The 16234-nt window shown below is 39.5% G+C and overlaps 1 protein-coding gene across 2 annotated transcripts in view; it reads left to right on the forward strand.

Moving 5' to 3' along the window:
* The first annotated feature begins 722 nt into the window (after positions 1-722).
* Slc27a2 (solute carrier family 27 member 2) overlaps positions 723-16234 on the forward strand; it is a 52425-nt gene continuing 36913 nt past the window's right edge. The window contains exons 1-4 of one of the 2 annotated variants that reach the window (XM_071608238.1): positions 723-1436; positions 11583-11792; positions 13924-14082; positions 15899-16023. In XM_071608238.1, the coding sequence (XP_071464339.1) occupies positions 959-1436; positions 11583-11792; positions 13924-14082; positions 15899-16023 (972 nt within the window). In that variant the 5' untranslated portion in view covers positions 723-958. The remainder of the gene's footprint in view (positions 1437-11582; positions 11793-13923; positions 14083-15898; positions 16024-16234) is intronic. The other variant, XM_027926156.3, reaches the window with a different exon arrangement.

A 16234-nucleotide genomic window follows, 5' to 3' on the forward strand; every position in this document is an offset into this window, starting at 1 on the left:
AAATGCTTACCAGAAACAAAATATTAAAATAAATGAAGTAACGGCAGAGCTTGAGTCCTCGTGGCAATGTGTGGCAATACTTCCGGAGAAATCAAGACTCACGAGGTGGAAAGGGCCCAGCTGGAGTTGGGATAAGCTGTTTGTGACCATCGCTGGCGCTTTTGTGCAACCTTGAAGTCTTTTCCTCAGGAGATGCCTGAAAGTCAAGGCTGCGGTTGGGCGGGGGAACAAATCTGAGAAACAAAGAGACACCAGGCGGAAAGCCCCTGGGACCAGGACGGAGAGATGGGACTATGGCTTGGCAGTGGCACCTGGTACCCGCTATTAATAAATAATAGGTCAGTCTCACATTTTTGGGATATTTTACTGATTTAAAACAAAAAGTCATCACCATAAGCCACTTTATTAGTGGTAACAATAAATAATTAATAGCCCCACGCCTGCATTGGCTCCTTTAATCTTGTCAACATCCTCTATTTGAGCCTATTATCACCGTTTGATGAGAAAAACTGTGGCTCTGAGATGTAAAGTACTTTGGTCAAAATGCAAGGAAGTCTAGACCTGACCCTGGACACCAGACTACGGAGGGGCAGTGGCAGAAACCCTACCCCCGAACCCGCCCCCAGCAAGTCGCAGGGTCACCTGTCTCTCCCCAAGAGAACCTCAGGGGCGGGCCGGAACACAGGTGTCTGCGTCCTACAAGGGGGCGGGCGCAGCCTGCTGATCACGCCCGGAACCCCTGGCAGCCGTCACAAGCGCCACACGCTAGACAGCCTGCGGCGGTGCTGACAGCCAAAGCGCTTGGTCGTCACTACAGCCTCATCGCTAGCCCTCCGTCCCGCAGCCGCGCGCCCCGGCGCAGCCTGTCCGCTGTCCTCTCAGAGTCCACCCAGCCGCCAAGCTGCACGCCCGAAGTGCGCCCTCTGCCCTCGCGGGGACAGAGGATTCCACCACCATCATGACCCCCGCCTTGTACACCATCCTGGCGGGGCTACTGCTCCTGCCACTGCTGGTGAACTTTTGCTGCCCCTACTTCTTCCAGGATATGCGCTACTTCCTGCGGGTGGCCAACATGGCCCTGCAGGTGCGCAGCTACCGACAGCGGCGTCCGGCGCGCACCATCCTGAGTTCCTTTCTAGAGAAAGCGCGCCAGACCCCACACAAGCCTTTCCTGCTCTTCCGCGATGAGACGCTCACCTACGCACAGGTAGATCGGCGCAGCAATCAGGTGGCGCGAACGCTGCACGACCACCTCGGCCTGCGCCAAGGAGAATGCGTGGCGGTCTTTATGGGCAATGAGCCGGCCTTCATATGGCTGTGGCTGGGTCTGGCCAAGCTGGGCTGTCCCATGGCGTGCCTCAACTACAACATTCGCTCAAAGTCTCTGTTGCACTGTTTCCATTGCTGCGGGGCAAAAGTGCTGCTGGCCTCACCAGGTGAGCTTCAAACTAACCACTGGGGGGGGGGGGGGGGGGGGCTGCCCAGTGCCATAGCGAAAAATGAGCTGCAGGCAGCATGGTGTAGGGGAGCTGGAGAGAGAGAGATTTAGATTGGAACTGTACATGTATTATTATAGAGGGCTACAACTTTTCCTTTCAACGCAGTTAATGATCATTAGAGAACCACCAGTGTTGGGGCAATGTGCCGGGTACCAGGTTAAGCACTATGGTTCTCCCTAGTAAAGAAGTGAGGGATTAATTTCAGGACCCCCGAAGAAACCAAAATCCTCTAATATTCAAGTTCCTTATATAAAATGGCGTGGTATTTGCATATAACCTAGGTATAATCCTACCATATACTTGAAATCATCTGTAGATTACTTATAATAGCGAATACAATGTAAGTGGCATGCAAATTGTTCTGAGATAGTATTGTTTAGAGAAGATTATGAGAAAAATAGTCTGTACATATTCAGCACAGCTTTTTCTGAATATTTTCCTTCCGTGTTGGTTGAAACTGCAAATGCTGAAACCAAGGGTATGCAGTGTCCATTGTATACACAATGTTACTTTCAATCCTCACAACAGGTAGGCGTTACTTGTGGGACTTTTATAGATGAGACTACTGAAGCCCAGAGAGGTGAAGCCTCATGCTCCATGTCATAGAACTGGAGGGCAGGGGCTTAACCAGGGCATTCCACCTCCAAAGTCCAGCTCTTTACCAGTACCTACACCATCTGCATTAAAATGTAGAGGGTCTTGAGCATGAACTTGAATGGATCCAAAGGGACAGTTCTCACCCCTGCTGCTTGATCAGCTGTGTAATCTTGGGAAGTCACTTCTCTTTTCTGTCCTTTAGTGTATTTCTCTGTCATGAGGCAATCTTCAACGCTACTTCCAGTTCTCAAGTGCTGTTAGTATTCATGGCTTCTTACTGCAGAGAGAAGGTGACCCCACCTGATGCCTAAGGAGAAGACTTTGCAGATCTGCTAAAGTGCCCTTCTGAGCTCCACTGCATTTATAAAAACAGGAAACCCCATTCATATGTGTATTTGCCTTTCAGCGAGACCTGAAATGATATATCTTCATGTTAAAGTGGTGTCCAGGTCAGGAAAAAGCAAAGGACCGCTTACCTACAGAGTTGATGGTTTCCTCCTCCCAACAGCTTGTCTCAGAACTTGGCACTTTCCCCTCTACCACCACCCCCTACTCCCAGGAAAAAGCTTTAATTTCTGCACTCTGGACCAGGGGTTGATTCTCTGAATCAGTAATAGGATGCTTAACTAGACGCTGATTAAAGATATAACTAAGAACAGAGGGAACCAAGAAGCCCCACCTTTTGGGGATGCCTTTCTGTGCCAAGCCCTATACTGGATGCTTTTATTACAATGTGAGATGTTATGTGAATACCCCCTATTATTAACAGTTGAGAAAACTGAGGCTTAAAAGTCCAATCTAGATCTGTGCAACTTCAAAGCCCATGTTCTTTCCTTCATCATGCTGTCTTCCTCTGCATGCATGTAAATTGTTCTTACTGGAAGGGATCAAGCATCTGTTTAATCTACCCTTCTGCTCATAGCTAGGGAAACTAAGCTAAGCAGTTCATCTAGCTTCCCAGAAAGATAAAATGTCAATTCATTTATATGAAACCAGAAAAATTATATACCTGTTCCATGTGGCATAAAATAAATTATCCAAAAAAAATGTCAACTTCATATAAAATTTCAAAAACAGAGAGATGGTTTTAAAGGGAGCCAGATTATTTAAAAAGCTTGGTCCATTCAAGAAAACCCCCAACAATTTCTAGTTGCCTTTGAAATTAGATGACTTTAAAACTTAGTAAAGAAGACCCTCTTACATACTTAGAGGGAAGTTATTAACACGGTAATCTTTGCACTGTGTAATCTTCAGGAGGCACTTAAACATTATTGCTTCTTTAGTACCCCAGACACTCTTGGAGAGACTTCACAGAACTCATTTTTTAATTGTCAAAGAAGCTCAGATTAAATGACTATTATAGCATTTGGTTCTCTAATAAAGTCAGAAATACGACTGTATACAAGTTGAAAATCCCTTACCTTCCATGCCTTGGACCAGAAGTGTTTCAAATCTTAGATTTTTTTTTCAGATGTTGGAATATTTACATACACATAATGAGATGTCTTGCAGATGGAACCCAACTCAAAAATTTTCATATATGTTTCATATGTATCTTTATACACATAGCCTGAAAGTCATTTTATAAAATATTTTAATATGTTTGTACATAAAGAATAGTTTCATGGTGTAAAATTTTCTATTTATTACATCATATTGATACTCAAAAAGTTAGGATCTTAGAGCACTCCAGATTTTCAGATTAGGAATGCTCAAAATGTACCTCCTTCCCCATCAAGGCAATATTCCTCCGCCATAGAGTATTGTGTTTATGTGGAGAGTATTATGAAATCCCCTACTCAAAACTCAAACCAGACTTTCCAGTAGACCTACAGCACCCTCTGGTAGTAATTGACCTTTGAGAAAGGTCACACATTTTTTAAAAATTCAGTGTGTCTCAATCACTGAGACACCTTTGCACATAATGCAGAATTACGCTGACCTAAAACAGTTACTGCAAAGAAAGAAGCAAAGTCCAAAAAGGGTGACAGTGCCCATGTGTTAAATGGGCAAACTAACCTTTGAGAGAGGCTACACATTTGAAAAACATCTACTTTTTCCAAATTGCTAAGATACCTTTGTACATGATATACTCTGACCTAGAACAGTTACTGTGAAGGGAATAACAGAGTCCAAAGTCACATATTTAGTAGATGTGCCCATGTGGAAATGTAATAAATGGACTAATTCTTTGCAGTTGGAAAGGATCTTAGAGCTATTCTAATCCTGTAATCCTTAATGAGTACAAAAATCATCATTTTTCAAAACAGAGTCCTTAATTCATCCCCAAATTTTGATTTAATAGGACTGCAGCTGCACCCACCTCAGCCCCAGATGATTTTGAAGCAAATGAACTGAGAACTAGACTTTGATAATCAGTCTAGTTCCCACTTGTTTTATAGCTGAATAAATAAAGGCCCAAAAGTATGCTATCAGTTGCCCAGGATCATATGGATAGTCAGCAAAAGAAAGCTGGGGGCAAAACCCAGATTTTTTTTTTCCTCACATCTAGTGCATGTTTTTTACTATCAATCATCTGAACCTGATACATAAATGTGAATTTGATATTTGATACTTTGAATTTGAGCCATATAGCATGTGAGCTCATAAGAGTTCTTGAACTCTGTGTGTCAAATCCTGTAGTACTTCTATGTAAAGAACCAGCACAGTGGCATTTATCATGGGGATTGATCTAGTTGTCATGACTGTTGGGGACTCTTAAGGCTTAACAGAGCTCAGCTCTTTCAGAAGTTTACTTCTTCTGAATTTACTATATGTACAGGAAATCAAGGCTCACAAACGCGTCTCTGAATCAAGCAGAAGCATTTAATTCTTAAAGGAAATGGTTTTTTTTTCTGTGTTTTACATTTGAAGAGCCTTCTCCAGGACAGAGTGTAACCTAAGTAATCACATGGAAAAGTCGTCTTTAACCACATGAACATGTATCAGTGTTTTATAATTGATAGAAGCCAAGTTGTTGCTATGGGAGACTTACTGCTGGGCCAGTGGTTTTTCTCAGAACTTCTCAAACACAGAATATGGGCAAAACAAGAAAGCATATTTAATTTCACAATTTACATGCATGCAGAGGAAGACAGCATGATGAAAGAAAGAACATGAGCTTTGAAGTTGCACAGATCTAGACTGGACTTTTAAGCCTCAAGTTTCCTCAACTGTATAATAGGGGGTATTCACATAATAGTATCCCTGTTTCTACTTATGCTAGCATCAAGATTGTTATTAAATTAGCTCTTCTCCTGGACATAAAATCCAGGTCTCTTGGGCAACTTTTATCAACTTATTGACCAGTTTTACATTGCCTGACCCAACATAACCATGAAAGCTCCTCAGAGTAGGTATTCTCTTGTACAAGGCTTTAGTGGCAGTTAAAGATACTCTGTTGCAAGTTCAAAATGAAGAGAAGACTATAAAATTGTCCCAATTACCTTTTACTTGTTTTCTCAAGGTCACAAAAAAAATGGACCTCCTTTAAACAATATGATAAAGGAAAATGCTTCCTATATCTGGGGAAAATTTCATTATTGAAAGTTCTCAACAGTAGAACTTCATTATAAAATTAATGTTGGGATCAAGGATAACTGTTGCATACAAATTTTGTTGCCATGATGGGATGGAGAGATAAGATGAATTAAGCTGAGTATCTTACAGTCCAGTAAAGGAACATACAGCAAAGGACATACAGTCCCCAATATCATACAGTCCAGTAAAAGCCGCATATACAAACGATTGTGTTACCCAGGGGACTGTGATGAGTATGGTGGGAGAGATAGAGAACGCTTCTTGGGAGCCTTGAAAATGGAGCTAGAAAAGTGCTGTGGGGAGGGGCATTACAGGCAATAGGACGAGAGGCGATTTTGATCAGGTCCATAATATAATGAGAGACTTTACTAAATAGTTACATAAATTAAGATTATCAGCAGTCTGGACTTTAATAATGATCATTTTTAAAGCTGATTATTGAAAGGTCCTAATGTAAAGAAAATGGGGACTCAGAAAATCCAAGGAATGGCCGAGAGCGGTGGCCTCCCTTCCATGGAAGGAGATCATTTCCTAATGCCAGCTCTAGTTCACAATTAAGGCCTGGAGATAATCTAATCTCTACTCTTCTCACCTTCCCGGGTTGCTCAAGGAGTAATTTAGATAAATTGCTTCAATGCACTTTGTTCCAAAAGCTTAAAATTCTCTTACATGTCTTTGAATAATGACCTGTAACACATAGTAGGTACTCAACAAATGTTTGTTGAATTAATGAGTGCCACTACTATGGTTGGTTTTAACAAGTTTTCTTTCCTGAAGCTTAAGAATCATTGAGTTGGTAAAGAGGCATGAAAAGTGATGAAATAAAATCAAATATACCCAGATATGAGAAAATCTTTTTCAATTCAATCTCCCCCAGGCCCAGCCTCACCTTACCACAGACTTGCTTACCTCCCAGAGGTTTTCCTAATCAGTGGGTGTGTCCAGCCCTTCTGGCAGTAGAGAGCGGGAGAGAGGTGCTCTCTCATGGTCTCAGTGCTGAGAGGGAGAAGGTGGTGAACAAGGGATGGGCTGGGAACACACTGGGATCTATGAATAGATAGTGAAGACTCTACAGGAACAGAAACCCAGACACCAAATGAGTAATATATTCTAGTACTGAGATTCCCAGCTCAGTAGCCCAGGGTCTGAATGGAGGGTTAGGTTAAAATTGCCCTAAAACGTCGTTCTTCTCCCCCTGCTCATAACTAAAGGTTGCAAAGGAGATGGTTGTACAGCTTCTTACAAAAACAAGCTAGCATATTGCTGACATGTGGGAATGTAGTCCACTCTCCTTAGAAACAGGAAGGAGGTAAAGAGGTGAAAGCAAAATAAACTCTGAATCAGCTGTTAATGCTATCAAATCTGAAAGAGAAAGATAGTGTTCACATTATTCTGCATGATGAGTAAATAAATAAGTGGCCATTATTTGGAAAGGACCTCCCACAGCTCTGAGAAATAGGGAAGTAGATACTTGGTAGACAGGCAGAGATGCTTGTGGATATCAAATGTTAGCAATTATGTAAGGCCTTGCATGACCTCATGATATGGAATTATCCTTGATTCCAGGGGTATCTTAGAAAACAAGAATTCACATAAGCAAGAACTTGGAGGCAAATGAAAAATAATATCAAGTAAATTATTTAATTATATAAATGTGAATATATATTTTGCTGGTAAATTTTTACTTACTCTTGATGGAACTGAACCTTAATATCTTTTTTGACCCCAGGTGATTTTTGTGTCAGGAGGAGAAAGGGGAATGAGCATGCCTCTATTTGAAGAGAATTCTAATTCAGAGGGTGCTGTGCAGACTAGACAACAGGTTATCAAATACTATCATTCCAAACTACCACTGGTACAGATGCAGAATCACAATTACAAATGACATTTTAGGAACTATTCTCACACTGTCTCCCAGGACTGAATCAGCACTACTTTGTGGTTTGGATATTTTTCTTAATTAACTAAAGAGCTAAACCTTCATTCCTAACTTGCTTATCTACCAAACATTTCACATTTGTCCTGAAATTTTTATTAGAACACATCTCCTTTTGCTGCCTTCTTTTCAGATCTTACCTTATTAGTAAATATTTCTGTGCTGTTTTAGCTCAGTCATTTGCCATTCAGGGAAGCAAGCTGGTAGCAGAATAAGCTACTAGAGTGAATGTTTTCCACTGGGAAACTGCAGATTTAACCTATTGGTGACAAAGATTGATTCTGCCCCCACCCACCCTCTCTCCCTGCTTTCCAAGAATGAGCCTATGTAGTTAGATGTCTTTTCTTTTTTCCTTCTTCTACATAAATAGATAAAGGATAGGAGAACTAGTATGGCGCCATGATTTTTATTTATTTGTTTGTTTATTTATTTATTTATTTATTTATGTTTTAAGAAGAAGAAGAAGAAGACAGACTTGGTGGGGATCTTGTAATCACATTTTCCACCACCTAAATGTGTACTTCTTTCTCCGAAGGTCTACTTCAATTCACGATTTAAAACTAGATTCATGAGAAGCTGATGGATTTACTCTGTGCCCTTCAGGCAAACTTGCCATGAATTTTATTTCTCAACCAAGCTTTTAATATAGTTTGAGGCTATGCTGTTCATCAAGAAGATGAACAAAAGATTGTCTCCATTATTCAAGGCAGATACATGCTTTAACAAACACAGAGCAGAAAGCAAAGTCAATCCCTTTACCAAAATTTGAGCCTGAAAGGTGAGTATAGGGAAGCAGGAATCCCAGAATCCCAGTATATTTATTTTCTTGTTGTGTATAACCTTCCATATAGAGGCAGCAGAGCCTCTGTCCTCATCTGTAGGAACAGGGAGACTGGTATCTAAATCACAGGGTTGCTATGCAATTAATGTGAAGTGAGGTATGCAAAGCTACTATACAAACAGTTCTAAACAAATGCAAAATGTAAAGCTTTGTTATCAGTAACAATGACAGGCGCAGCGGGTGTCGTGATGCAGTTCACCATTCAGCTCCCTCTTTTAAGACTGGGGTACACCTCCCTTAGCTGCAAGAAGCTCTCAGCTGAGAGCCTTTCCAGGACTTGATCTAAGTTCAAGAGAGCCTCTTTGCCCAAGGTCAGGTATCATGCCTCCATGCCCTGACTCCATTTACTATTTGAAGGGTGGAAGGAAGAGCACCAGCCATTTCCCCTAAATTGGGACAACCCTGAAGGACTATTCCAGACCCAGAGTCTCTGAAGGATCAGAGAATCAGCCAAGGTTCAGCTTCTCATTCTCTCCCATTGCTTCCCCTGCAACCTCATAAGTTCTGTTCCCAAGACTTCTCCTACATTCAAATCTCTGAGTTTCAGAGTCCCAGGGAACCTGCCCTGTGACAAATAGAATTATTTGAGCTTCTATGTCCTGGTTGCTTGCCATTCTTAGGTAAGCAGACCTTACAATAAGAAATTTTAAAAGATTATATATGAAAGAGGCAAGCTTGATATGGTAGTTCTAATCATACCTAAAAAAGACTAGTTGTTATAATTACATATCAACTAGATCATTGATTCACATTCAGAATTTCCTTTAAAATTTCAGTTCTTATATTAATATCTTTAACTTAAGGGAGGGAAGTCTACTTCAGTGTGTCCTAATATGGTGAGCAAGCCACTGGAACCTCAAGTCAACACCCAAATAACAAATTTTACACCAACAGCCTTGTGGAGATGGAGGTTGGCAGGGATGGTGGCCTTCCCTTCAGATGAGATGACCTCTGTAAGTAGGAAAAGATCATAAACTAAATGCCTAAGAGGGTCCTTATCTGTATGCAAGACATAACTATCACAGAAATTATTTCATTTTATATTTTATTAAAGGTTTACCAATTCACAGTATTGTAAGATCTGAATCCTTTAATAAGCCTCTTTAGCTTATTCCTATCTCTTCCACACTCATACAATACATTGTGCAGATTCTTTCCATTTTAAACATTTATTGAGTACATATTTTGTGCTGAGGGTACAAGGATTAAGTTATGTTTCCTTAATCTCAAAGATCTCACTGTCTAATTAAAAAGAAAAATAACTAAGCCACCTCACACTCAGCAACTAAATACCCTGGGAAGCATATGCAGGACCTTTTGGAAGCTGGACAAGGGAGCAGACAATCTTGCAAGGAAAAGGAAGGTGACAGAAGAGAGTTAGTTGTCTCTGGGCTGAGTCTTGAAGGATAAGCAGGAGTTTGGGGTTGATGGGGGTGGGGGACTGAGAGGGTATTCTAAGCAGATGGAACAGCATGGATAAAGGTCATGGGATGTGAGCATATGAGGATCTATAAGGACTTCCGCGTGTGTAAAGGAAAGGGTACAAGAGGTAGAGAGTAGGAGATGACATCAGGAAGACCAGCAGGGATGAGACTGTCAAGATCCTCAGGATCTCTCAAATACAGTGGATTCTATAACAAGGAATGATCAGCCATTGAAACATTTTCAATAGGGAGGCACCAAGAAGACGGGCAATAGTGAAGCCAGGAGGTAAATTGGAAGCAGGGAGAGATTAGCAGCAAGGAGATTGGTGAGGAGGCTACTGCAGTCATCTAAGCAGGGAAGAGTGAGGACCTGAACCAAGGCAGTGACCAAGGATGGGAGGCTACCACGCTGGTTTCTACAATAGCCTTATTTTGGGCAACTTTTCTAAAGTGCTAAAGGATTAGAGAGCAGCCAGTGAAACACACAATAGTACAGAAAGAGAATCAGTGTTCCTGGGACAGAAAAAAAAGGAAAACAATTTGATGGAGGTTAAAAACAGAATTGAAGCAAATAGTACATTAGAGAATAGTCGCCAACATGAAACTCTAGGAGAGAACTGTTCCAGAAAGAAAACTTGAGGATCGAGTGTTTTTTGGTTCTGCAGTAAATATTCACTTAATCTAATCATCATGTCCATCCTGATTATTGGTTTTCGGCTTCTAGAGCCAACCCCTGGACAGTGCTGGGAAAACAGAATTATGACCTCAGAATAGACTTAAATTCTCTTAACCTAGACAATGTGAAGTGAAAATATTAACTGTTGGAGTGGACAGGTATAAATGGGGCCAGGGATCAAAACTGATAAGCCAAAAAGGAGCAGGAAAAGCACATTTTTTGGTGATGGAGAAGTAACTGCCAAAAGTAACAGTCAAAACCATTGAAATGGTTGCCCCTAAGCAGCACGTTTAGCTGTAAGGACAGTTGGGGTAAAGGCCTGTTGATTTTCATTATAAACCCATTTGTACTATTTAGTTTATTTTTTACCAAGTGCGTGGGTCTTCTAGCTGCATCTATCTGTCCCAGTGATGTTTCTTGTCTTAGTGAAAATAGCATACGCAAACATCTAAAAAACAAAGCATATGAGATGAATCAGGTATAGCCTCCCCAAGGTAATTCCCTGGGATATTAAGTCACCTTCCTATTAAGAATAAGTATATTTGCTTGAGTTGTTACAATTCAAGATACATAAGTTTTTGTGCAGTTTCATCTTATCTATAATCTTTGCTACTTGGCTTGCCTCCCTACTTTCTGTTTCTGTTCTCCTTAATTTTTTTTTCATCACTGGTTCTGCAGGCACATATTAAGAATAGTTAAATTCATTTCTATTTATTTCTAGATACATAACACCAGTTATTACTTTAAGTTATGCACTTATATTTCTTGATTTTTACCCATCTGTCCATTTGTGTGTACTTTCCACAAAAAGTACAGATTTCAGCCAACCGTCTGCTGTGATTATGAAACTGTCAAAACTCAACCTTCCCTCAAACATTGGAATATTGTGATATTTTTTCTAATGCACAAATTTTTTTAAAAAAATGTTTAGAAATGCATAACTATAAGCATCTCTTGTCCTATCCAGACATTTTAGCAAAATTTTACTGGACACAAAATTATCATGAATCTTATTACACTAAATAGAAACTTGACAGACTAATTTGTTTGTTTGTTTAATTAAATTAAGAACTACGAGAAGCTGTTGAAGAGGTGCTACCAAGCCTGAAAAAAGATGGTGTGTCCGTCTATTATGTAAGCAGAATTTCTAACACAGATGGCGTTGACTCTTTCCTGGACAAAGTAGATGAAGTGTCAACTGAACCTATCCCAGAGTCGTGGAGGTCTGAAGTGACTTTTTCTACACCTGCCTTATACATTTATACATCTGGAACCACAGGTAAAAAAAAAAAAAAAATGAAGAGAGGATTCTCAAGGAAATGGACCTGTCCTGAAGGAGTTAAATGTTGGCTTAGGTTTTTAAATACTTTCTTTGGAAAAACTTATCAGATAACTAATACTTCGGGGGATTTAGCTCTTTGCTCATGGGAACTGATCTTATTGCACTGCATATGATCCCTTTTGGGTTTCTCCCAGGTATGCATAGCTCCCCCTCCTCAGCTGGTACAGAACAGATAAAGAACTATGAAAACTAGTTAGGATGATGGATGAGATTTTTAATACTTGTTGTATTTTGATTATACCATATCCAGAGTCCACATATAAGGTCTTTAATTAAAATGGAATACCAGAGGACAATTATGGGGAGGTATTTATATAGTTGTTTTGACCACTGTTTTCCCATTCAGCACTGACTTGAGCTGTTTGGTGCTGTGAATGTAGGGTGACTTTAGTGCAGGGCCTAAAATACTGTATTTCCTCAAGTCTAGAATGCCTTCCACTGTGAATCATTTTATGAGCTACTAAGAAAAAGTTGCCAAAAAAAAACAGTGTTATTGAAACACTACTACATGGAACAGGCAACAATAAGTGTTATATGTACTAGGCTCTGTTTAGGAGCTTTAAGACATTTGTTCATGCAATTCTCCCACCACTCTTGGGTAGTATTCTTACTCCATTTTACAGATTCATAAACCAATAGATTAGTAACATCCCATAATAAGAAGTAGAAGTATCAGGATTGACCTTATAAACTAACTCTATGCAACTCATGAAATTGACAGCCCTGGTGGAAATACTTCCAGGTTCATTCACGTAATAAGATATTCAGTGCCTGCTCACTCTGGACCAGAGAAAATGTTACCACACTGTAATAATATGAAGTTTGAGGGCTAATATTGAAAAGAAGGGCAGGAAGCCAACCCCAGCATGCTGATCATTATTATTAATAATACTGGAAATTGAATATGTAAATCTTTTATCTCTTTTGGTTAAAAATTTTAATTTAAATAAGCAGATAATACATGCTTGTATTCTCATTTTTAAGTAATCAAACATTATGAATAAAGCTAAAGGTTGCTTTGAGCCTTTTATCTCAACACCAACCAACAGGAACAGTTTCCATTTTCTTAATCATAACTTATACAAGTTTTTTCTGGTAAGATTTGTATTGAAAGAGTATTCTTATACTGTTTCTTATGGAAGATCAATTTAGCTGAGAAGGGCATGAGGTCACTGTTAAGGGAGCTAATTAGACTTTAAGACCTAGGTGAGCAAGTGCCTTTGCCAGGTATGGGCCATAAAAGCAATTTGTTATAAGACAAAGCAGATCGCCAAAATTGTAAACATAATTCAAACATGGACAGATCTCTGTTAAGGGACAGAGGGAAAAATTGTGCAGAAAAACATTCATGTTTTTTAATGGACAAGGCAAGTACATATGAGCAGATGTTCATGTTTGCTTGTATTTATATAAAGAAACTCTGGAATAGTACATAAGAAACTAATAAAAGTAGTTGGGGGAAAAAGGAGATTGGGTGAATGGACTATTTATTCTCTAAAATACTTAATGTCTCTGAATCTTTGACTTCTCATCTGTGGATTGGAGAATATAATTCTATTTGTTTTTTTAAGTTTAATAAGAAAGCTAACCAAAATATTGAAAACATCTTGCCAAGTAGTAAGCACAGAGGAGAAACAATGAACATTTGTTTATTTCTCTTACTTCAGATTATTACTGTAACTATCTAACTCAGGAGTCAATGGACTATGCCCTGCTGGCCAAATACCACCCTCTACATAGTTTTATAAATGAAGTTTTATTGGAACATATCCACACTTATTCCCCTATGTGTATTTGGCTGCTTTGGGCCATAATAGCAGAGTTGAGTCTTTGCAGCAATGACCACATGACCCCACAAAGCTTTAAACATTTACTCTCTGGTCCTTTACCAAAAAAAAAAAAAAAAAAAAATTTTCAAAAATCTGCTGACCCCAGGTTTAACTACTCCTGGTCCTCCCCTATACAGTTCTCCAAGCACAGGATGATGAATCTTCCTGAGCTGGAACCCTCCCACAGATTCAATGGCCAATCTCTGCTCAGTTATGCTTTCTCTTGTTTCTTTGCAAAGGTCTCCCAAAAGCTGCCACAATCAATCATCATCGATTATGGTATGGAACTGGCCTTTCTACCGCGTCTGGGTTTAGGGCAGATGATGTCATCTATACCACTCTGCCCTTGTACCACAGTTCTGCACTTATGATTGGCTTGCACGGATGTATCCTGGCCGGTAAGCTTTTTCTCTCAACAAGGTGTCAAAGGCCTGTACACATTCATATTTGGCTACTTTCCTATCTGCTAGGAATGGCGTTTATTTCTGTATTGATAACAAGTCTATTTGGCTCACACATCACAAGCAAGTATTTTCTCATGTCTGCCTATCTACAAAGTGTATCAAAGCAGAAATTCCTTTTTGATGTTCTATGCCCTTAAGTGTTAAGACACTAGGTTCTTAGGTCTATAAATAATTATCCTATGTCATTTCCAACTTCAAAATCTGCAGGTTGATCTCTCAGCATCGGATGTCACCTTCTTCCCTAGTCATCCCCATTCTTCTTTATTCTTCTCTATTCCCACAGTTCCTCAGCTCTAGTCAGAATACCTGGCTTTTCATCTCTTTCCTTTCCTTCTCCAACTTCACTATTCAAATGGGAGTTTCCTTTCTCTCTCCCTCCAGTAAGATTTATACCGCTTTTATAGATGAAGATTGAGACTAACTTAATTTTTTCATCCACATGACAGTTCATTTTAAATAAAATACTGTTATTTTAAATGAGATATATAGTAACATAAATGCACACACATATACATGCACACACACATATGTATGTATGTTATAGATTAAATGTTTATATCCACCACCATCCCCAAAATTCATAGGTTTTGAAATCCCAGATTCCAGTATGATGATATTAGAAGGTGGGACCTTGGGAAGTCATTAGGTCATGAATGTGGAGTTTTCATTTGTGGGATCAGTGGCCTGGTAAGAAGAGATGGGAGAGAGTTTCCTTTCTGTCTTTGCTTTCCCTCCTTATGGAGATGATGGCCATCCCCAAATCCAAAAGAGCGCCCTTACTAGACACTAGATTTGCTGATACCTGGATCTTGAACTTCTCAACCTCCAGAAATAAAAAAATAAATAAACTGTTTAAGCCACCTAATCTATGGTAATTTGTTATAACAGCTTGAACTAAGACTGCCCAAGCCTTTTCTTCTTTCCCTCATTCACCAACTGATCAGCTTACAAAGCATTTAGCCCAGTATCACTACCTGCCTTCATAGCAAAAAATGATACTCCAGGAGTATTGTTGGACCTTCAAGAACATCAGAATGATTCTGAGGCTCCCAAACAGACAAATCAATCATTTGGGCAACATACATACATACTACCACCAATTTAATGGCTTTAAACAATAGATTTGTTGTCTTACTGTTCTGGGGGTCAGAAATTCTATAATCAAGAAAATATAATGCTACTGTCATTCAGTACATGGGTGATCTGCTTCAGTATTTATGTAACACACCTCCGGTAACACTTCCTATGTTTTAATATCTTTTTTTAAATAGAGAAGATGGGGCTTCAAATCACTTGAAGTTATGCTGGGCTTTCAGGTTATGCTTTTTTCAACCCTTGACCCTTAGGAGAATTAATCTTTTCCTCTATGTTTCTCTTGATTATTTATTTATTTATTTATTTATTTATTTATTTATTTATTTATTTATTTATTTTGTGGTGCTGGAGAATGCACCCAGGGCCTCGTGTATTCTAGGCAAACTACTTTACCATTGAGCTACATCCCCAGCCCTGCACATTGACTTTTATTAGAAAGACTTGTAAATATCTTCTCCCTTATAGATTGGAGCTCCCATAGAATAAAACTATGTCTGGTTCATTTTTTGCATTGAGTATACTAGGTATTTAACCCTTGTTTATAAATCTAATTCATTTAAAAATTTTTAACCTTTCAAAAATGACAAAACTAAATATAATTGGAAAGATTATCTGTAGCATTCCTGTGTTGACACTTTCTGTGCCTTCTCTGTAGGTGCTACTTTTGCTTTGCGAACCAAATTTTCAGCCAGCCAGTTTTGGGATGATTGCAGAAAATACAATGCAACCGTCATCCAGTACATCGGTGAACTGCTTCGGTATTTATGCAACACACCTCCGGTAACATTTCCCATGTTTTAATATCTTTTTTAAACAGAGAAGAGGGGAGTTCAAATCACTTGAGGTTATGCTGAGCTTCAGCTGATCCATCTATATCAGTTTTCGATTTAGACTACAGTCGTTTCTCATAATAAGTGCTTGACACCACACCTATCCTAAAAAGGAGTCTTAGTAGATGGCAGGTACTATTTATTTTATTGTGATTCTATTG

This window comes from Marmota flaviventris, chromosome 2 (assembly GCF_047511675.1).
Source record: "Marmota flaviventris isolate mMarFla1 chromosome 2, mMarFla1.hap1, whole genome shotgun sequence".
NCBI lineage: Eukaryota > Metazoa > Chordata > Mammalia > Rodentia > Sciuridae > Marmota > Marmota flaviventris.